Source organism: Coenobita brevimanus, chromosome 71 (assembly GCF_032717465.1).
Source record: "Coenobita brevimanus isolate Jiangsu-jjx chromosome 71, ASM3271746v2, whole genome shotgun sequence".
NCBI lineage: Eukaryota > Metazoa > Arthropoda > Malacostraca > Decapoda > Coenobitidae > Coenobita > Coenobita brevimanus.
Window position 1 is genome coordinate 52,842,601 of NC_137024.1, and position 24,051 is coordinate 52,866,651.

The 24,051-nt window shown below is 41.7% G+C and overlaps 1 protein-coding gene across 1 annotated transcript in view; it reads right to left on the reverse strand.

The window, feature by feature from the left end:
• Positions 1–1,002: 1,002 nt before the first annotated feature.
• The window catches only part of LOC145406780 (cyclin-dependent kinase 4-like), a 236,115-nt gene continuing 213,066 nt past the window's right edge, over positions 1,003–24,051 (reverse strand). The window contains exons 3-7 of the mRNA XM_080277877.1: positions 18,675–18,813; positions 18,069–18,236; positions 9,266–9,426; positions 6,315–6,450; positions 1,003–1,485 (exon numbers count right to left, since the gene is read on the reverse strand). Of these exons, the coding sequence (XP_080134003.1) occupies positions 1,003–1,485; positions 6,315–6,450; positions 9,266–9,426; positions 18,069–18,236; positions 18,675–18,813 (1,087 nt within the window). The remainder of the gene's footprint in view (positions 1,486–6,314; positions 6,451–9,265; positions 9,427–18,068; positions 18,237–18,674; positions 18,814–24,051) is intronic.

The following is a 24,051-nucleotide window of genomic DNA, read 5'->3' on the forward strand; positions in this document are numbered from 1 at the left end:
GTACATTACACTCTTATTTTCAGTGCTAAAAAATTGTAGTGAGACTAATCATATTATATAAAATTCAAATCTAAGTGCAGTGAAGGTAGAACAGTATTTCGATGCAGAACTATGTAAAACAAAATGCATTCTCATATTTATATGATCATCATCATGAATCTCACTCTCATAACTAAGCCAGTCATCACAGTCTGTGTTTAAACATGTCACACTGTAATGCACGATAAGTTCAAATTGTTATTTATTCACACCTAAGTACCAATAAATATGAAAACCACAGTATATTACAAAATATATTAGTTATAACTAGAGAAGCTCCATGTGTTAGTTCAACATAGGCACCTTGTAATTCAGCTGTAAATTGACTAATATTGAATATATATTTATTTTTATTTCTTTTGTTACAGCTAACATAAGACTGCAGAAACTAAAGACAGTCCAACAACTACTTTTTTCAAACAAACAAAAAAAGCGAGGATATGTTATGAAATTGGTTCAGCACCTTTCGGTCTTAGTTAACAAACATCACTTTCTCTAACTCAGGAATGTTGATGGGGAATGCTTTTTTAGATACCCATTATTAATACTATTGTCACATATGAACATCAGTAACATTAAGTTTAGTTCTTGGGAGAACTACACAGAGAGGAACTTGTTTGTGAAGATAAGGAGTACAACTCCTACAGCTGGCCAGGTCAGTTGCTCACATAGGCACCACTAGTAAGGCACAGGAGGTGGGACAGAGCAACTTTGCTGACATAATTTGTACAAACATTTAACATACTGCATGCAACATTAAAGATATATTGAAATCTTCATCCGCTGCACTCTGATACTTTATGATAAAATTCTAATACGTCACTACAAATGGCCACGTCTCTATTCACATTTCACTTGCACTTCACTAATAACAAGTCTTTCACATTCTCATAAATACTTTCAGTCCTTATTAGAATAATGATATGAGCTTTGAGTAAATTTCTGAATTGTCAGTTACATTCACTACTTATTACTAGAGTTATTGGGTGTGCGTGATGGTGAGGGAGAAGGACCACTAGTGGTTGAAGGGGTGGTGACAGTTGATGTCATTTCTGTATTTGTTGATGTATTGGCAGTGGTCATAGCACGCTCTGTTGCCTTGGGCTCAGGCACTCTTGATATTATGGCATTCGTATTGGCACTATTAACTGCATTTGGGTTATTCTCGTCATTCGTGGCTACCTGAGAGGACAAGGCAGCCTGTCTGGTTGGAGTGGTGGTAGAACCCGAAGTGAGGGGCGCAGGTGAGGGTGGGGTGTGACGAGGGTGGTGGTGGTGATGGTGGTGGTGGTGGTGGGGGGCAGGAGTTGGATTTAGCACCTGCTGAGTGGGTGTGGACCGATTACTGGTAGCCATTACCCGTGGAGTGTTTAGTTCCCAGAAGTATGGATGACGCAGTGCATCAAAGGCTGAGATGCGCATACTTGGTTCAAATGCTAGCATTTTCTAGTGAAAAGAAAAATAATAATTAATAATGAATTTAAAACAAAAAAAGTAATATAAAAAACAAAGTCTGAAGTTCTCTCTCTCTCTCTCTTATACACTCACACACACACACACACATACACACACAACCTGCAACAACAGTAAAGCAGCCTGGGTAGACACTAGTGATAACAAAACATAGAGTAGCTTAAGTTTTGCTTTGGTATATACTATTGCAGGCTGAATAAGTACTGCATTACTTCATGCTATACCCCTGTGAATTCCAAATTTAATGGTGCTATGTAGAAGTTAGTGTGGTTTTTTAATGTTTCTTTGGGCTGTGTGTGTGTGTGTGTGTGTGCATATATATATATATATACGGGTGAACTAGGGTTCGCGCCCCGCCAGGGTAATAAACTTTGGGAGTGTACTGCACTGGCGGACACAGGGGTGCTGTAGTTGAACCAGTGTCGCTTACTATAAAGTATGCTTGCACCCAGTCGGCTTGCATGGGCCGATTACACTTAGTTCAGACTACACACACATCCAAAGCCACTCCAACACTACAGTTACACTTACAAGCACTTCTCACCCTACATACAGTCTTTACCAGACAGCCTAAGCCACTTGGTAGAGATACATTGGCTGTACCATCCCGACTTCGGTCGGGATAGGCCAGTCCTGCAGTGGATACTAAAATGGCTGATGATGACGATGATACAGTATATATATATATATATATATATATATATATATGCACGATCACCCCTCGTCAAACACAGTCATACTGGACGTTCCTGTGATGCTGACAGCCAATCAAAACTTCTGATCAAGTTGCCTCCCCCACCCGCCATCGTGACGTGATCGTGATATCGCCCAATCAAAAATGCTCCTGCTCTCACGTGATGTTTTGTTTAAATTTCTCCCGCCACAGTGGCACTCAGTCGCATAATTCGCATTGGAAGGTGCTTTTTTCACGCTGCATTTTCTGCCCTTGCTACTGCATTTTATCCTGCTCACGATGCCTAGGAAGCCTTCTGAGAACCCCAAGAAGTGGCGGCACCTCCCTCAGGCCACCAAGCTAGAAATCCTCAAGAGGAAGAAGAAAAGGGAGAGGAAAGTGGACATCGCCAAGGCCTACGATGTGAATGAAGCCAGCGTGAGGACCATAATAAAAAACCAAGACAAGATCCTGGCAGCAGAGAAGGCTTACGGAGTGCTAGGACAGGCAGAAGCAGGACCTTCCATGGATGTGGATGAGGATAGTGATTCTGAGTGTGATTTTGCAGGATTTATGAGGGAGGTTGAGGAGGAGCAGCAGCCATTACCCGCTAGTGATGCCAGCAGCCATCCTCCAGGGACCAAGTAGGACTACCTACAGCCTTCCATTCCCAGCAAGCCCACCAACACTATCCTAAAAGGTTAGTTATCATTCATAGTACAGCACCATTTATTATAATTACAGTAGTATCAATATATGTAAAGGTATATGGTAGGTATTTAGGGTGACTTTTCCTAGGGTTGCTGACATAATTCATTTTTCCCCATAAGCTCTGTTGTTTGTTCAACACGTTTTTGGTCCAACACGGGACCTGTGCATGACAATATTACCGTGTTGGACGCGAGGGTACTGTATGTATATATATATATATATATCTATCTATCTATCTATCTATATATATATATATATATATATATATATATATATATATATCATCATAATCATCTGGACCTCCTTTCCCACATTGGGGCAGGGTGGGGAGTAGCAATGTCCAGACAGCCAATACTTGCCCAGTTCAATGAGCCATGCTTCCATTTACTCACATTCAAGCCTCTGGAATCCAGGCTCTATCTGATACACCAAAAACATTCTCCATGTTCTGTAGCTTCATACAAACGTATCCAATAGGGTCAGTCTGGATGCTGTCACGTTAAAAATGGGTGCCAAACCCCTGATCATGCACTTCTCCTCACAATATTCATCCAACCAGCTCGATCTCTTGTCAGTCACCTAGCCTCACTGACTTCCAAACCTCTCTTTCTCACACACTCATCCACCATATCCCTCCACCTTCTCCTTGCCTCCTCCCTCCTTCAAATTCGCACAGACATACCTTTTTCACCAGTCTACTGTTATCCATTCTCTCCACATGACCATACCATCTCAGTACACTTTCTTCAATTCTGGTGTCCACAGACTTCCTCACTCCACGTCTTTTATGAATCACATTAATTTGTATCCTATCCATTCTCTGTACTCCACATACATTCCTCAGCAGTCCCATCTCCACTGATCTCACTCTTGACTTTTCATTTTCATGCCACACCATAGTCTCACATCCATATGTTAAAGTTAGCACTAACACTCCTTCATGCAAGCCTCGTGCAGCTGCAACACTCAAGCCTTTGTTTCTTGTCAAAGCCTTCATTGCACCAGCTACTTTCCTTCCTTGTGTCACTCTACTTTCAACTTCTTTTGCACATTTTCCTCATTTTTTCAATCACTGTGCCAATTCCAGTCTCTCTCCATTCACTGTAACATCACACTTGGAGTCACTTTCTCTCTCAGTAACCATCATTTTACTCTTTTCTACATTTACTCTCAAAGCACGACACTCACAGGCATCAGCAAAACTCTGTACTAGTCTACCAAATTCTTGTCCGGTATTTGCCAGTAATACTGCATCATCAGCATACAAATTTGAGATATTCCATCCATCACCATTCATTACCAACGCCATTCCCCTCTCCATTAGTCACGTTTTTACTTCTCTCATCACCCCATCCATGTATATATTGAACAAACATGGAGACATCACACAACCTTGTCGCATGACCAAGCCGATCGTGAACCATTCACTTAGATGCTCATTTACTCTTGCACAATCTTCACTACCATCATAAACGCTCTGGACAGCACCTAGCAGCTTACCATCTACACCATACATGCACAAGACCTTCCACAATGCTTTTCAGTCTACTTTGTTGTATGCTTTTTCCAGATCCATGAATGCCTTAAACACCTTATAGACTGTCTCACAAGCCTTCTCCACTATCTGTCTTACTGCAAATATTTGATCCACACATCCTCTGTCACTCCTAAAGCCAACCTGTTCATCATTCACTAGGACTTCTGATATCTCTCTTACTTTCTCTATAACAATTCTTCCATATATGTTCCCTACCACACTCAATAAAACTTATGCCACGATTATTCTTGCACTCACATCGCTCACCTTTATTTTTCTACAGGGGTAGAATCACAGCCTTTTTTCACTCTGCTGACACAGTTTCACTCACCCATGCGTCCTTACATATCTCCAAGAAGCACTTCATTCCGCTCTCACCACTACATTTAATCATCTTTGCATACACCTCACCAACCCCAGCTGCTTTCCCATTTTTCAGCCGTTTCACAGCATTCTTCATCTGTGTGAGTGTCATGTTTCCTGGCACTGCATTCATTCTCTGCACACCCCCAAAACCAATATGTTTACAGTGGCTCAGCTCTCTCTATTCCCATTCATCAGGCTTTCAAAATATTCTTTCCATCTGGTCCTTACTTTATCCCCATGGGTTAATAATCTACCACTTACATCCTTCACACTTTCACATTTCTTTCTGCTGTCACATCTACACTTCTGAACCTCTTTCCAGAATAACTTCTTATTTTCAGAGTACAGTAGTTTGCATTCATTTTTCTTCCTAGATCATCATTTACCTCATTCTTTTTCCTCTTCACTAATCTCTTCATGTGTTTACTGCTCTCAGTATACAGTATTCAGTCCTTATTGCAGTTGAACCCCTGTCCTGTTACCACTCTGGCTACTTCTTACACTTTTCCCCCACCGCACTCTTAACCTCTTCATCCTACTATGCCATACCTTTCTTTTTTGTTGTTACTTTTGCCACACCACAAACCGCTTTAGCATTCCTAACTAAGCAATCATTATATGCATTCCACAGGCTGTCCAGATCCATTTCATTCCTATTCACTGATTCTAACTCCTCCCCTACTTTGGTCCTGTATTCATCTGCCATTTCTTTGATCCTCTGCTTCTCGACTTTCAGTCTATCTCCCTGACTGCTCCTCTCTCTCCTGGTCCACCTCTCTTCTCTCAGATTGATCTTGCATACCACAATCATATGATTTGACAGACCTCCACATCATCCTCTCATGGCCCTGTATCAGTAACCATTCCCAGCATCGACCTCTCTACAAACACATAATCAATCAGGCTCCTTTCACCACGATCCCCGTTCCCTCTATACCATGCATATCTATATGCATCTTTGTGTTTGAAATACAAGTTACAAATGCATCACTTTAGAGCTCCTGGACATTTCTCTCACTGCTTCATCCAGCTCATTCCAAAACCTGTCTTTCTCTTTCTCGCTCCTGTCATCACATGGTGCATACGCTACAATCACCCCCTCTTTCATCTTCTCAAACTTGAACTTGACACATCTGTCATCTCTCATTCCACTCTGCCACACCTCATTTATCAACAAAGCAACTTCTTCTTGACATCTTCCTTGCCCATTCATGCCCTATCTTACACATTTCACACCCTCCCATTCCTCCACTTCACACCCTTTCATCTTTGTTTCACACATTGCCATCACAGCATATCTCACACTCTTGAACACATTCACATACGGATAACACTGCAAGGATACTCAAGTAGCAGACATTACTACCTGTACATGAAAATACTTCCAGATGTCCAGAGACTAGACACGGAGAAAGAAAGAAGGATTAATTATGAGTACGGAGTAAGCAGATGTGAAACAAAAGAATTAAGTTCTCCCCCTCATGACTCACCTACAGTACACCACTAGAACATTACCTGGAGGAGATCAGCTGCATCATCTGTAATCTCTGGAACCACATCTCTCACAGGCCGGCGTTGATGATTGCGAAAGTTGTTACGAGTGAGGGACACATCTTGTGGCCATTCACGCTCATGAGGGGTGCCAATTACACTGAAATACAAAGCACTAACATAATGAACTGTGTAACTAACTATGAACCATCATTTAAAAAATATATATATATGAATAAATAAATAAATAAATATATATATATATATATCATTCATCATCACCATCCAGACATCTGCCGAACAATCAGCGATTTTCGTAAATGGGACTATTTCTCAAAACTGCCGAAATATCGGATCTACCAAATAATCAGCTGCCGAATAATAGGACTTTATGTATATATATATATATATATATATATATATATATATATATGTAGGTATGTATCCTCAAAAAGTAATGTATGATCCTTCATTAAATTCTGCCACATTCTAATGAAATTAAATACCAGTGTTAAAACTGATTTAGGATACAAAGTAAGGAAGCACACTTTTGCACTGTAGAGCCAAAATGCTGAAATAGCTACAAAGTGTATAGAAACCAATATGTTTTCAGTATCTCTTTTTGTTGTCACTGAATAATCCTCATCTCTCTGGCTGTGCACATCAAATGCAGAAACACAATCACCCTTGCAGGGTCACACCATGCAGTGAACTGGTGTTCCTTTATGATGGAAGGTGAGGCATGGGGAAGAGTGTGGAGGTTTAGTTCCTGGATACTGCATTTGCATCTCTCTACCAGTTAACGGAGACACTATAGTAGGCTTCACATTACCCATTTTTTGGTTATATGGCTACCACACAGCACTGTAAATGGTTTCCTGAGTTTAAGGAAACCATTAGGATTGTCACTCAGTGCACAGAGCCACATGAAGGAAAGATGAGTAATATATATATATATATATATATGCAAGGAAAAAGGAGCCAAAGGCCAATGGCCTGCAAACTGCTCCTTCCAAGAAAAAACAAAAACAAGACAACAGAGAACCAACTTCAAGATCTATTCATTTTGAGATGCCTGGACACACTGTATTTGAATGACTGGAGATCATAGGCAATAAGAAAAACAGAGAGAGGGAGGCAATTTCAGAGCTGACCTGTTGCATTTGAAAGACTGGAGATCGCAGGCAGTAAGAAAAACAGAGTAAGACAGTTTCACAGTTTACCTGTAGCATACATGAAGGACTGGAAGTAGCAGTTAACTCTTGCATTAGAGAGTTGGACAGAAATGGGATAAGAGTTTGTTGCTAGATGGGTACTACTTGGCTACCATACTGGTGGAGGGATGCAAACAGATGCTCTGAGGAGCAGTGACCACTGAAGCAGTGATGGAAAAGAGATAAAGATGCAACAGTGTGGCGAAGAGACAGAGGTTGAAGGAAGTCAGTAAGAAAAACAGAGTTAATGAGACGAAAAGCCTTTAACTCTACCCTGTTGAGCAGAGCTGTGTGTGGGGACCCTCCCCACACATCAGAGCTGTACTCTAAACAGGGGCGAATAAAACCCGAGTATAAAGTCAACAACTGTGCAGGGGTAAAGAAGGTATGGAGTTGGCTTAGCACACCCAATCTCTTGGAAGCAGATTTTACAAGAGAGGTAAAATGTTCTTTCCAAGATAAATCCCGAGAGAATGAAACCCCAAGAGTGTTTAAAGATGATGCAGGATTGAGGTGGCTATTGTTAAAAATCAGTGGGTACTCCTGTGGAAGATTCTGTCGGGTTGATAGATGTAAGAACTGAGTTTTAGACGCATTAAAAACAACAAGGTTATTTTTACCCCAATTAGAGATATGAGCTAAGTCAGACACTAGGTGTGCCATAGCCTCCTCCCTTGTTTGTTGAAGTAACTGCTGAGATGGACGCTGTGGGAATCGAATGTAAAGGTGAAAAGTGGAGTCATCAGCGTATGAGTGGATAGGGTTAGATGTAGAGCTTAGAAGGTCACTGATGAATAAAAGGAAGAGAGCTGGAGATTGGACAGAGCCCTGAGGAACACCACTCACGATAGCTCTAGGAGAAGAACGGTGGCCGTCTACAACAGCAGCAATAGAACGACCAGAAAGTAAGCTAGAGATGCATGCACAAATAGAAGGATAGAAACCGTAAGAGGGTCGTTTGGAAATTAAAGATTTATGCCAGACTCAATTGAAAGCCTTTGGGATGTCAAGTGCAATGGCAAAGCTTTTGACATAGTCTACAAAGGAGGATGACCAGGAGTCTGAAAGGTTAGTCTACAAAGGAGGATGACCAGGAGTCTAAAAGGTAGATGAGAAGATCACCGGTGAAGCATCCCTGGTGAAACCCATACTGACGAGCAGAAAGAAGGTTGTGATAGGAAAAATGCTTTAAAATTTTTTTGTTAAGAATAGACTCAAAAACTTTTGAAATACAGGATGTTAAAGGTAGTGGGCGATAGAGAGCTGGGAATAGTCACTCTTCTTCGGGACAGGCCGAAAGAGAGCAAACTTCCAGCACGAAGGAAAAGTGCAAGGTGATAGACAAAGGCGAAAGAGTGTCGGGAAGGGAGGAAGAAACAGGAAGAGGAAAGCAGATACAGAAAAAGAATGATAAACGTGAACGAAGAGGCAGGCAGCACTACATTAAGTGAGTAGGTGATAGCTGCCACCACTTAATGGTATCTCTAAAACATGAAAGCATATTTTTGGTCAAAATAACTGCATAATATTTTTCCAACAATGTAGAGTACAATTATGATTGAATATCATCTCCCATATAACATATGCAACCAAACACTGTGAAGGCATGTCACTTTCAAAGATCTTGAGGCAATTACAATATAAGAACGTTGTCTGCGATGATTTGCAATGATTTCTGACAATCCATACTGCACTGCATTTCTAAAGCCGTGTTTCCTTATTAAACTACACCAGATTTATACTACAACCTGCAAAACTTACTAAAATATCCTCCGCAACTGGTCTCCCTCATTGTGTCCTTCAAACAGGGGTGTCCGCCGGAAGAGTTCACCAAATATACAGCCACAAGACCAGATATCAACTGGCGTGGCATAACTGGTACTTAGGAGAATTTCTGGGGCACGGTACCATAACGTCACCACCTGGAATTTGATACACTTATCAAAACATTATGCCAAGCTGCTCATATTTTTTACTAATATTTCTATTCTCTCACAGCTAGTCCTTTTTTATGTTACTCATCACTGCAATTTCCTAAGTAGATCATATTCTCACTTCCATTTTGCTAGAGTATGACACTATCTTCATCCCTTATATATAATTACCACCATACCCTCAACATGATAATATTAATCATCTTACACATAAATTTTATCATATTCACGTTCATGACAACAATTTGCTTTCCCCCGTCACCTTAATCTCACAGTTCAACCATCCTAATCTCACCAACTGACTATTCTATTTTCAATCTCATACTGTCCTGCTTTAACTTTCCAACCAACCAGCTGTCTTCTCTTTCCATCTTGCCATTGTACTCTTATCTTCCTAGCACTCCATTCTCACTTTCAAGTCACCCTGCATACATATACTGTATTATATATATATATCTACATCTATCTATCTGTTTATCTATCTATCTGTATATTATCTGTCTATCTATCTATCTATCTATATTCCCTTTTTTGTCTTTCCTTCATGCTTTCCTCTTCCTTCTGCCTGTGGGTGACTCTACACTGAGTGACAAGCCGAATGGTTTCCTGTACACTAGGAAACCATTTACGTGTACTACGTTGGGTGGTAACCATATAACCAAATTATGGCGCCTGGTAGTTTAGTGGGTAATTACGGCACTCCAATCAGATCAAGCCGGTGAAGGTTTATATCCAAGGGATGGTTGGGGTTATTGCTCATGCAATGCCACTCAGGGATGAATGGGGCTGTTAACTCTCATCTTAAATGTCAGGACCAACTTGCCTAGCCCTGGGCTCCTATGCTTCCCATGGGGCAATGTAGTATTGGATGATGAATATATATATATATCCATCCATCCATCCATCCACCATCCAATCCTACGTCGCCCCATGAGGAGCGTAGGAGCCCGAGGCCAGGCAGTTGGTCCTGACATTTAAGATGAGAGTGACCAACCTCACTCATCCATGAGTGGCATTACGTGACCAATAAACTCCAACCACCCCTTGGATATAAACCTTCACTGGGTCAATCCGACTGGAGCACAATAATTACCCACTAAACCACCAGGCGCCAAAATTTGGTTATATGGTTACCACCCAGCATAGTAAATGGTTTCCTGGTGTACAGGAAACTATTTGGCTTGTCACTCAGTGTAGAGTCACCCACAGGCAGAAGGAAGAGGAAAGAATGAAGGAATGAAAGACAGAAGAGGGACTGTAAAGTCACCCGTAGGCAGAAGGACGAGGAAAGAATGAAGGAAAGAAAGATAGAAGAAGATGGAAGGAAAGAAGGATGGAGGAGAGGACAGGGCAGACACCCGAGAGCAGCACTACATTGAGTGAGTGGATATACAGTATATATATATATATATATATATATATATATATATATATATATATATATATATATTGGCAGTTGTTTTGGAGTGCCTCGGAAGGCCCAATACCTGCTTGGGGCCCCAGCCAAATGGGCAGATTTGCATGGCCATGTGGAATGTGTGAGGTGTGAATGAAGAGAGTAAGAGGGTGGAAGTGGTGAAAGCATTCAAGAGTGCAAGATATGCCATGATGGCACTGTGTGAAACAAAGATGAAAAGGTGTGAAGTGGAGGGGTGGGAGGGCATGAAACGTGAAAGACTGGGCATGAATGGGCGTGGAAGATGCAAGGAAGGAGTTGCTTTGTTGATGAATGAGATGTGCCAGAGTAGAATGAGAGATTACAAATTTGTCAGCTTGAGATGCATGTATATCAAGTTCAAGTTTGAGAAGGTGAAAGTGGCAGTGATTGTTGCGTATGCATTGTGTGAGGACAGGAGTGAGAAAAAGAAAGACAGGTTTTGGGATGAGCTGGATGAAGCAGTGGGAGAAATGCCAAGGAATTATAAAGTGATCGTAATGGGCGATATGAATGGAAGAGTAGACACTGATCCTGTGGATAACATAATGGGTTGTAATAGAGTACCAGGAGAAAATGATAATGGGAAGCGACTGAAGGATATGTGTCGGGAAAGGAGGTTGTGCATTTGTAACTCAAATTTCAAACACAAAGATACACATAAATATACATGGTATAGATGGAACGGGGATCGTGTTGAAAGGAGCCTGACTGATTAAGTGCACACAGAGAGGTCGATGCTGGGAATGGCAGCTGATACGAAGGCCATGAGAGGACGATGTGGAGGTCTGTCAGAACATATGACTGTGGTATGCAAGATCAATCTGAGAGCAGTGAGGTGGACCAGGAAAAAAGAGTTGTAGTCAGGGAGAAAGACTGAAAGCTGAGAAGCTGAGGATCAAAGAAATGGCAGATGAATACAGGACCAAAGTAGGGGAGAAGTTAGAATCAGTGAATGGGAATTAAATGGATCTGGACAGCTTGTGGAATGCATATAGGGATTGCGTAGTGAGAAATGTTAAAGTGGTATGTGATGTGGCAACAAAGAAGAAAGGTACAGCATGGTGGGATGAAGAGGTTAAGAGAGCAGTGGAGGAAAAGAGGAAGAAGTGGCTAGAGTGGTTACAGGACAGGGGTTCTATTGAAATTAGAACTGAATATATTGACAGCATGAAGCACATGAAGAAACTAGTGAAGAGGAAAAGAAGGGGGTAAATGATGATCTAGGAAGAAAAATGAATGCGAACTACTCTGAAAATAGGAAGTTATTCTGGAAAGAGGTGCGGAAATGTAGAAGTGAAAGCGGAAGAAATGTGAAGGTGTGAAGGATGCTGGGGGTAGATTATTAACCCGTGGGGATGAAGTAAGGATCAGATGGAAAGAATATTTTGAAAGCCTGCTGAATGGGAATAGAGACTGCAGAGCCACTGTAAACATGATTTACTTTTGGGGGTGTGCAGAGAAGGAATGTGCCAGGAAACATGACACTCGCACAGGTGAAGAGTGCTGTGAAGTGGTTTAAAGATGTGAAGGCAACTGAGGTTGATGAGGTGTATGCAGAGATGATTAAGTAGTGGAGAGAGAAGAATGAAGCGCTTGTTGGAGATATGTAAGAAGGCATGGATGAGTGAAACTGCCAGCAGAGTGGAAAATGGCTGTGACTGTACCTCTGTACAAAAATAAAGGTGAGCAAAGTAAGTGAAGAATTATTGTGGCATAAGTTTATTGCGTGTGGCAGGGAAGGTATATGGAAGAATTATTATATAGAAAGTAAGAGAGATATCAGAAGTCCTAGTGAGTGATGAACAGAGTGGCTTTAGGAGTGACAGAGGATGTGTGGATCAAATATTTTCAGTAAGACAGATAGTGGAGAAGGCTTGTGAGAAAGACTGTAAGGTTTTTATGGCATTCATGGATCTAGAAAAAGCATACAACAAAGTAGACAGTGAAGGATTGTGGAAGGTTTGCGCATGTACAGTGTAGATGGTAAGCTGCTAGGTGCCGACATGAATTTTTATGATGGTCGTGAAGCATGTGTAAGGGTTAATGGGCATCTAAGTGAATGGTTCACAGTTGGTGTGGGCATCCGACAAGGTTGTGTGATGTCCTCAAAGTTGTTCAATATATATATGGATGGGGTGATGAGAGAAGTAAAAACATGAGTAATGGAGATGGGACGGTGTTGGTAATATATGGTAATGGATGGAATATCTCAAACTTCTTATATGCTGACGATGCAGTACTACTTGCAAATACCGGACAAGTACTTGGTACACTAGTGCAGAGTTTTGCTGTTGTCTGTGAGTGTCGTGCCTTGAGAGTAAATGTAGAAATGAGTAAAGTGATGGTTATTGAGAAAGAAGGTGACTCCCAGTGCGATGTTCAAGTGAATGGAGAGAGACTGGAATTGGTGAGAGAGTTCAAATATCTTGGCACAGTGATAGACAAATGAGGAAAATGTGCAAAAGAAGTGGAAAGTAGAGTGACACAAGGAAGGAAAGTAGCTGGTGCAATGAAGGCCTTGGCAAGAAACAAGGGCTTGAGTGTTACAGCTGCACGAGGCTTGCATGAAGGAGTGTTAGTGCCAACTATAACATATGGATGTGAGACTATGGTGTGGCATGAAAATGAAAAGTCAGGAATGAAAGCAGTGGAGATGGGACTGCTGAGGAATGTACGTGGAGTACAGAGGATGGATAGGATACAAATTAATGTGATTCATAAAAGACGTGGAGTGAGGAAGTCTGTGGACACCAGAATCAAAGAAGGTGCACTGAGATGGTATGGTCATGTGGAGAGAATGGAAAATAGTGCAGTGGTGAAAAAGGTATATCTATGTGAATTTGAAGGAGGGAGGAAGTGAGGTACGTCAAGGAGAATGTGGAGGGATATGGTGGATGAGTATGTAAGGAAGAGAAGTATAGAGGTCAGTGAGGCTGGGAGACTGACAAGAGATCGAGCTGGCTGGATGAACATTGTGAGGAGTAGTGCATGATCAGGGATTTGGCCCGTCTTTTTAACGTGACAGCGTCTGAACTGACTCTATTGGATATTTTTATGCGGAGCTGCAGATTGTGGTGAATATTTTTGGCATATCAGATAGAGCCAGGACTCCGGGGGCTTGAATGGTGAGTCAGTGGAAAAGTGGCCCATTGGATTTGGCAAATTTGGGCTGTCTGGACACTGCCACTCCTCACCCTGCCCTAATGTGGGAAAGGAGGTCCAGATGATGATATCTAGCTACCTATCTATGAATCCATCTATCTATCTATTGATCTACCAATCTATCTATCTATCTATCTATACAGATAGATAGATATATAAATATCTCATCATCATCCGGACCTCCTTTTCCACCCAAGGGCAGGGTGAGGAGTAGCAATGTCCAGACAGCACAAACTTGCCCAATCCAAATAGGCCACACTTCCATTCACTCATCATCCAAGCCCCCGGAATCCTGGCTCCGCCGGACACACCAAAAACATTCACCACATTCTGCAGCTTCACACAAACTTATCCGACTGAGTAAATCCGGACACTGCCATCCTCACAAGGGGTGCCAAAATCCCTGATCATGCACTTCTCCTCACAATATTAATCCAGCCAGCTCGATCTCTTGTCAGTTCCCTAGCCTCACCGACTTCCAAACCTCTCTTCCTCAAACGCTTATCCACCATATCTCTCCACCTTCTCCTTGGCCTACCTTGCCTCCTCCCTCCTTCAAATTCGCTCAGGCATACCTTTTTCACCACTCTATTGTTATCCATTCTTTCCACATGACCATACCATCTCAGGACACTCTCTTTGATTCTGGTGTCCACCAACTTTCTCACTCCACACCTTTCACGAATCACATTATTTCGTATCCTATCCACCCTCTGTACTCCACATACATTCCTCAGCAGTCCCACCTCCACTGCTCTTACTCTTGACTTTTCATTTGCATGCCACACCATAGTCTCACACCCATATGTTAAATTTGGCACTAACACTCCCTCATGTAAGCCTCGTGCAGCTGCAACACTCAAGCCTCTGTTTCTTATCAAGGCCTTCATAGCACCAGCTACTTTTTCTTCCTTGTGCCACTCTACTTTCAACTTCTTTTGAACATTTTCCTCTCTTTTCTATCACTGTACCCGAGTATTTGAAATCTCTCACCAATTCCAGTCTCTCTGCATTCACTGTGACATCACACTGGGAGTTACCTTCTCTCTCAATGACCATTACCTTTCTCTTCTCTACATTTACTCTCAAGGCACGACACTCACAGACATCAGCAAAACTCTGCACTAGCCTACCAAGTTCTTGTCCGATACTTGCAAGCAGTACTGCATCATATGCACACAACAAGTTTGAGATATTCCATCTATCACCATTCATTACCAAAGCCATCCCTCTCTCCATTACTTGTGTTTTTACTTCTCTCATCACCCCATCCAAATGCATATTGAACAACCATGGGGACATCACACAACCTTGTCGCACGCCCACACTGATTGTGAACCATTCACTTAGATGCCCATTAACCCTTACACATGCTTCACTACCATCATAAAAACTCTTGACAGCACCTAGCAGCTTACCATCTACACCATACATGCGCAAAACTTTCCACAATCCCTCTCTGTCTTCTTTGTCGTATGCTTTTTCTAGATCCATGAATGCCATAAACACCTTATGGTCCTTCTCACAAACCTTCTCTGCTATCTTTCTCACTGCAAATACTTGATCCACACATCCTCTGCCACTCCTAAAGCCACCCTGTTCATCACTCACTAGGACTTCTGATATCTCTCTTACTTTCTCTGTAATCATTCTTCCATATACCTGTACCTTCCCTACCACACTCAATTAACTTATGCTACGATAATTCTTGCACTCACTTCGCTCACCTTTATTTTTGTACAGGGGTATAATCACAGTATTTTTCCACTCTGCAGGCACAGTTTCACTCACCCATGCCTTCTTACATATCTCCAACAGGCACTTCATTCCATTCTCTGCACTACACTTAAGCATCTCTGCATACACCTCATCAACCCCAGCTACTTTCCCATTTTTCAGCCGCTTCAGAGCGCTCTTCACCTGTGCGAGTGTCACATCTCCTGGCACTGCATTCCTTCTCTGCATGCCCCCAGAACCAATCATGTTTACAGCCACTCTGCTCTCTCTATTCCCACTCATCAGGCTTTCAAAATATTCTTTCCATCTGGTCCTTACTTCATCTCCATGGGTTAGTAACCTACCATCTGCATCCCTCACACCATCACATTTCTTTCCACTTTCACTTCTACACTTCTGAACCTCTTTCCAGAATAACTTCCTATTCTCAGAGTAGTTCGCATTCATTTTTCTTCCCGGATCATCATTTACCCAATTCTTTTTCCTCTTCACTAGTCTCTTTGTGTGTTTCTTGCTCTCAATATACTCAGTTCTTATTTCAACTGAACCCTATCCTGTAACCACTTTAGCCACTTCTTCCTCTTTTCCTCCACCGCTCTCTTAACCTCCTCATCCCACCATGCCGTACCCTTCTTTTTTGTTGATACTTTTGCCACACCACACACCACTTTAGCATTCCTAACTGGGCAATCTCTATATGCATTCCACAGGCTGTCCAGATCCAATTCATTCCAGTTCACTGATTTTAACTCGTCCTCTACTTTGGTCCCAAAATCATCTGCCATTTCTTTGATCCTCAGCTTCTCAACTTTCAGCCTTTCTTCCTGGCTGCTCCTCTCTCTCTTGATCCACATCACTCCTCTCAGCTTGATCTTGCATACCATGATCATATGATCTGACAGACCTCCACATCGACCTCTCTACGAGCACTCAATCAATCAGGCTTCTTTCAACATGATCCCCGTTTCCTCTATACCACGTATATTTATGTGCATCTTTGTGTTTGAAATACAAAATACGAATGCACAACCTCCTCTCTTGACACATACCCTTTAGTCGATTCCCATTATCATCTTCTCCTGGTACTCTATAACAACTCATTATGTCATGCTCAGGACCAGTGCCTACTCTTCCGTTCATATACCCCATCACGATCACTTCATAATTCCTGGGCATTTTTCCTACTACTTCACCCAGCTCATCCCAAAGCCTGTTTTTCTCTCTCTCACTCCTGTCCTCACACAGTGCATACGCGACAATTACAGCCACTTTCACCTTCTCAAACTTGAACTTGTCATATATACACCTCGAGCTGACACATTTGTAATCTCTGATTCCACTCTGCCACACCTCATTCATCAACAAAAGCAAGTCCTTCCTTACATCTTCCTCTCCCATTCATTCCCGATCTTACACATTTCACACCCTCCCACTCCTCCACTTCGCACCCTTTCATCTTCGTTTCACACAATGCCATCACAGCATATCTCGCACTCTTGAACACCTTCACCACTTCCACCCTCTTGCTCTCCTCATTCACACCTCTCACATTGCACATGGCCACACGTGTCTGCCCATTTGGTTGGGGCCCTGCGCAAGTACTGGGCCCTCGGAGGCTCTCTGAAACGACTGCCATGATTAAGAGATTTTAGATAGGGGAATCTGGGGGACACTTAACCCTGCCAGAAACCCCTGTTATATGGTTACCACCCAGTGAAGTAAATGGTTTCCAGGGTACAGGAAACCATTTTGGCTTGTCACTCAGTGTAGAGCTCATATGGCATCACTCTACATTGAGTGAGCGGATGATGGGCGCCCCCACCTATCGTGTGTTATACATCATTTTCTCATGTTATACAAACTTTCTGGACCTAAATAGCTACTGTAGAAGTTTATATGATGTGTGATAAAGAAACATGCATTATAAAATGATGTTCAATACTGTACAGTGCTTCACAATGGGCATCGTGTGGTGGTACAGACTACTTATATCGCACAATATAGACCTCCCTTAACTCTTTATTATCCTCTGAAAAACAGCGGGTTCAGTCTGGGAAATTTATGTTCAACATCAGATGCTACAATACTAAGAATACACAATGTACTAACGACGCAAATGAAAAACTGTTAATTCAATTATAGTGTTGACTATCAAAACGGTTCATTTATTTCTGGCTTGCATTCATGTAAAATCTGGAATGAAGACAGTTTGGGCGGAGAGACCATGCAGTGTGTGTGCAAATACTGTACAAAAAAAAAAAAAAAAAAAAAAAAAAAGCCTAAACAAACTTACCATTGTGGTTAATCTCATATTAAAGTCGTATATTCTTGCTAAACCAAAGTCGGTAATTTTGACTTTTCCATTCCTGTCTACCAGAATGTTCTGTGGCTTGAGGTCCCGGTGGATGATGCGGTTGCTGTGCAGGAAGTCCACCCCACATAGGATCTGGTGTATCAGGCTCTGTCCACATAAAGATGATGTAAGTTACAAAAACTCTTTGTAAGGTGCAACTAAAAACCATGTATTTAATCTTTTTACAGTTAAAAAAAAGAAAAAAATGTTACCGGTACTAAAAGTTATTAACACAAAAACAATTTGCATTACAACCTCCAAATGAAAGAGAGACAGCCCATTTACTTATTTTCATAGAAGGCATTATTTAAAAATGCATGGCTACTGATTTGGGTCACAAATATTTGTAAGCAAACTGAAATATCACAAAAACAGCTACTTGATGACACTTTCACTCTGTAGTTTATATGATTAATTTTATTAACAGTACAACAAACTACAACAGCACATTACACTCATATTACCTGTGAAAAAAGCAAAGAGTATGATCAAACTGGCAAGACAGTGAGATGAAAGTATGAGTGAAAACAGTATACTGTACTGTACCTTGATTCTCGCCTGATCAAGTCCAGGGGATGGGCAGCCACGGAGGTAGTGGTAGAGGTCTTGACTGACGTATTCCAGGACCAGCACCAGGTTTAGCCGGCGTTCCTGCTCCACCTGGCCCTGACACACATCCAGCAGCCTGCAAAATTATGTCCCTTTACTGATGTGGCTCGCTCAGACAACAATCCCTCATTGTGTACCAACGTGCAAAGTCTAATACCATTCTTACTAGCATGTCAAACAATGATGTACAACTCACACACTCAAACATCATTAAGAACTTAATTTACACATTGCACAACTAACATTAGTGGTAGGTGGTGGCGACCATCATCCACTCACTTGATGTAGTGATGCCTACTTCTTCCTTAGCCTTTATCATTCTTTTTCTGTGCCTGCCCTCCTCTCTTCCTATTTCTCCCATCTTTCCTGTCACTACTTAATGCTTTTCTTTCCATTACAGGTGGCTTTACATTGAGTGACAAGCCAAATGGTTTCCTGTAAGCCAAGAAACCATTTACAACGCTGGGTGGTAACCATATAACCATACGTGCTCCCTATGTGTCAAGTGGGTTGGTGGACGGTTAGTGCCCCTCCCTGTAAAACAAATAACTTAGAGACAAATGGCCACCCCGTACAGGATTATGGCGTCTGGCAATAGATAGATAGACAGACAACTAACACAGTGGTGGGTGGCAGGAACCATCATCCACTCACTTGATGTAATGATGCCTACTTCTTCCTTCACCTTTATCATTCTTTTTCTGTCTGCCCTCCTTTCTTCCTATTTCTCCCATGTTTCCTATACCTTTTATTCTTTCCTTTTCAAGTGACTTTACACTGATAGGGAATAGTTCCCCTGGGCTAAACCTTGCTAAATCACATAGCCCTACTAGGTTACAGGAGGGCACTACCCCTCCCGGCATGATAGCTACCGGGTGCGGCTCGAACTCACGACCCCCCGGTCCTGAGCCTGATGTTCTACCACTGAGCCATCCTGTAAGCCAGGAAACCATTGACAATGCTGGGTGGTAACCATATAGCCAACCCATATGTGTTCCCTACGTGTCAATAAATGGATTGGTGGAGCGGCAGTGTCCCATCCTGTAAAACAACTATTGAAACTCAAAGACAAACAGCCATCCCTTCTGGGATTATGGCGCTTGGCTACAGATAGATCTATCTATCTATCTATTGCCAGACGCCTCAATCCCGTTCGGGGTGGCCACAAACAAATCGCCTCCACGTCGTCCAGTCCCCTGCCATTTCGCTGCCTTGCTCCCAACTCACACCCAGGGGCGTACCTAGAGATTTGGGGGCCCGGGGGGCTAGGTTCTTAGCGGAACCCCCCTCCAAGATATTGGATGGGGGGCCCCGCAAGTTGCCAGATATCTCATTCTTAAAACTTATCTAATATCTCAGCCGGGATTGTCGGGATGATAAATATATATATTTTTAAAACCGCTCACACACCCCTCTCTTATATACCTCTCTACCCCATCCCTCCATCTCATCCTCGGCCTCCCCCTCCCTCTCCCCCCCTCCACCTTACTCACATTCACTCTCTCCGTCAGTCTTTCACCCTCCATCCTCTCCACATGGCCAAACCACCTCAGCGTATTCCTCCTAACGCTTCCTATCACATCCACATCCACACCACAACGCTCCTTTATATCCTCATTTGTCAGCCTGTCTCTCCATGTGACTCCACAGGCTCCTCTTAAGTAACTCATTTCCACTGCTCTCACTCTTGCCTTGTGTCCTTCCAACAACTAATTTCTGTCATAACATCACTTCCGACACTGCAACAATTTATTTTAAAAATCTAAGTACAGTACCACTATGAATTACATAGGATTATCAAGCAACAATTCTATGTCAGAGCAGTTCATACTGAACCTGAAACGTGGATCTGCGTGTGAGCAAACCAACGAAATTCTTACTTTATCGATTATATGGTATGATGTTCAGTCTTAGAAAATAAAAACATAAGCAGAGAGGATAACTGCAGTAGGCCAGTTGGCCCATGCCAGGTGGCTCCTAACAGAGTAACTGAACTACTGTACTTGTATGAGATAAAGATAGCAAAAGAAGGCTCTTCCCCGCCCTCCAAACCCTCCAGCTGAGGCCGGCAGGAAAAAGAAAGAACACCACGCAGTATAGAAAAACTGGGGCGGATATTTTATAGGCAAGTGTGAAAAAGACTATCATAGTGTAACCTGAAAAGGAAAAAGAATGAATTAGTACTGGTTACAAGATTCTTTTTTTTTTACATCCACCCCTTATTTGTCATATGCTTATCTAGCTTATGATTCAAACTCTTCGTGCAAGGGGCAGCAACTACATCACTAGGCAGGTTATTCAATTCATCTACTACTCTGTTGCCAAAACAATTTCTACCTATTACCTTACCAAAACAAAGTTTATCTAATTTGAAACCATTACTTCCAGTTCTATCCTGTGTGTTTACTTTAAGTACCTCGCTAATATCTCCCTTACTTTATCTCTTCATCCACTTAATACACCTCAATTAAGTCTCCCCTTACTCTACGTCTTTCTAGTGCGTGCAGACTTAGTCTTTCTAGTCTGTCTTCAAATGGAAGGTTCCGCAAATCCTGTATAATTTTTGTCATTCTTCTCTGTACATTTTCAGACGAATTTATATCCATTCTATAGTACGGACACCAAAACTGCAAGACGTAGTCAAAATGTGGCCTTACTTATGCTAGATAAAGTTGCAAAATTACTTTAGATGTCCTATTGCTCACACTTCGCGAAATAAATCCTAGGACCCTATTTGCTTTATTTGCATTTATACACTGTTGCCTTGGTTTCAGGTCTTTACTAACCATTACGACTAGATTTACTAGTTTCTTTGTTATCTAAGCTGTATTTAGTAACACCAATGATCTTGCCAACGTTAAGTACTTTACATTTTTCAACGTTAAATTCCATTTGCCAATTTTCAGAGCGTTTGGACAGTATTTCGAGGTCCTTTTGTAAGGTAAGGCAATCGTCAGTTAATAATACGCCCTATTTTTGGGTCATCGGCAAGTATGCTAAAACTGATAGTGATTCCTAAGGCTCGATCATTTATACATACAATAAATAGTAAGGGACCAAGTACTAATCCCTGTGGTACACCGTTAGTTACTAATCGCCAATCCGGCTTGGTTCCATTTATTAAAACTCTCGTCTATCGTCCCTCCAGCCAGCATTCTGTCCATTTTAAGATATCGCCATCTATACCGTCTGCTCGAACTTTTCTAACTAGCCATGCATGTGGGACCCTATCAAAAGCTTTACTAAAATAAATACAGTAATATCGTAAACTTCATCGCTCTACCGCCTCATAGACCTCCAAGAAGAATGACAAGTTTTTGTGAGGAACGATCGTCCTTGCCTGAATCCGTGCAAACTTTCATTTATAAGATTAAATCTTTCAAAGTGTTTCCTAATTTTATTTGCTAAATCTGAGGCGAGCATTTTTTCTACTATTGGCGTTAGACTTATCGGAGATAATTCGATGCAGCTGCTTTATCACCCTTTTTAAAAATGGGCACTACGTTTGCGGTCTTCCACGCCTCTGGAACTTCTGAATTTAAAGAATCATTAAATAAAGTTAAAAGTGGCTGGCATAACTCTTCTTTGGCTTCCTTTATAATTTTTGCATATCGTCCGGACCTGGCGATTTTTGAGGTTTTATCTTATTAATTTCTTTCAATACGTCCTCCTTACTAATGGTTATTTTACCAAGAATATTGTACGTATTATCAAAGTAAATATTTGCTGATTGAGGGACCGGGTCTAGATTTTCCTTGGTGAATACTGATAGGAAATAATGATTTAGGAATGAACACATTTCTTTAGCTTCACTGGCAATGTTATACCTGATTCTGTTGAGAGGTCCTATCCTATCTATTTTTTCGTACGGTACAGTACAGTACATTTGGTAAAAACCCTTGGGTTTACTTTTGATTCACTAGCAACCTTAATTTCATAACCTCGTTTTGCTCAAGGTATCTCCATCTCAACTTCCCTATTCAAAATTGCGTACCGTTTATGTAAGTGTTCCTCTCCACTTTTTATTTTTCTATACATTCCTTTCCTTTGGCCTATGGGAGATTTTAATCAGTTGTTTAACCATCTTGGTTCTGAATTATTCGTTTTAAACGGTTTTGAAGGGTGGAGTTACAGACTGCATCGATTATAGGGTGTTACGTTCAGTCCTGGGGTGGAGTTACGCTTTGTGAACTGGTGGAGTTACACTTTGTGAACGAACATGAGCAAACACTAGTGAACATGCGCTGCCTATCTGGCGAGCACAATCGAACCTGAACGGGGTCATGCGAATGTTTCAGTGGGTATCGAATCGTCATCATTTCTTTCAACAGCCTATGGATGACATTAATTCCACATAAGCAACTGCCTAGTCTCCCCTGACATTCTAGTATGTGAGTGATGGCAGTGGGGACAGTGAAGCCTACTTCTACTATGGAGGTCCCGGGACATGAAAGAATGCCCACGGGGATGTACGATTATGTACTCATTCAAGTGAACGTTCTCCAGTGCTTGATTCATTCGCCCGTGTAAATCCTCCCTAAAACGTGGTACAGAAAGAGTAGCCATCCTCTCTTTATCAAACTCTGGACAAATATACACTAAGCTTTTGACTGCCTTTATTAGAAAGAAAAGTATTAAAAAAAGTTTTGAAGATAAAATTTACTAGCCTGCTAACAGATTATAAGTAAGCCGTAACGGTCGGCAAAGGTGGTTAGGCTAACGGGATGGTAACGTTGATAAATTTTGGCATTGCTGTTGGTGTAAGTTATACATTATTAAATGCTAGCGACCAAAGTATACTGTCAGTGTATGGGCAGAAAATTACAATGAGCAGCCCGGCTCGACCCGGCCGTTGTGCTGTTTCTAGAAGCTAAAACTTTTAACCTGATAAAGTTTGAGCTGTGGTTATTTCTCTTTATGCTGGACCAATCAAGTCAATTTTATGATTCACAAAACCATTATCCCACTAAAACAGCAACAGGGAAAAGAATAACAAATACCTGCTCGTTGGTTATGCGCGAAAATGCACTTCATACTGGTGTAATCTACTTGCAGCACGTTTTTTTTTTTTTTTTCTAACATATTTTGCCCTCCGGCCCGCATCTGGAGGAAAAACAAGGGCGAGAGGAAGGACTTACGGTTAGGGCAGAGATTTACGAAATACTTTACGATCATCCCTCTCAAAAGTTAGAATCAAGGGCTAACTTGGACAATAATTTCTGAAGTTGCGTTAGACAGCTAGACAGTGGTCTGAACAATTATTTATTTCTGAAGGAAGAAAAGTCTTGGGATTCTGCTCTCTCCTCTCTTCACC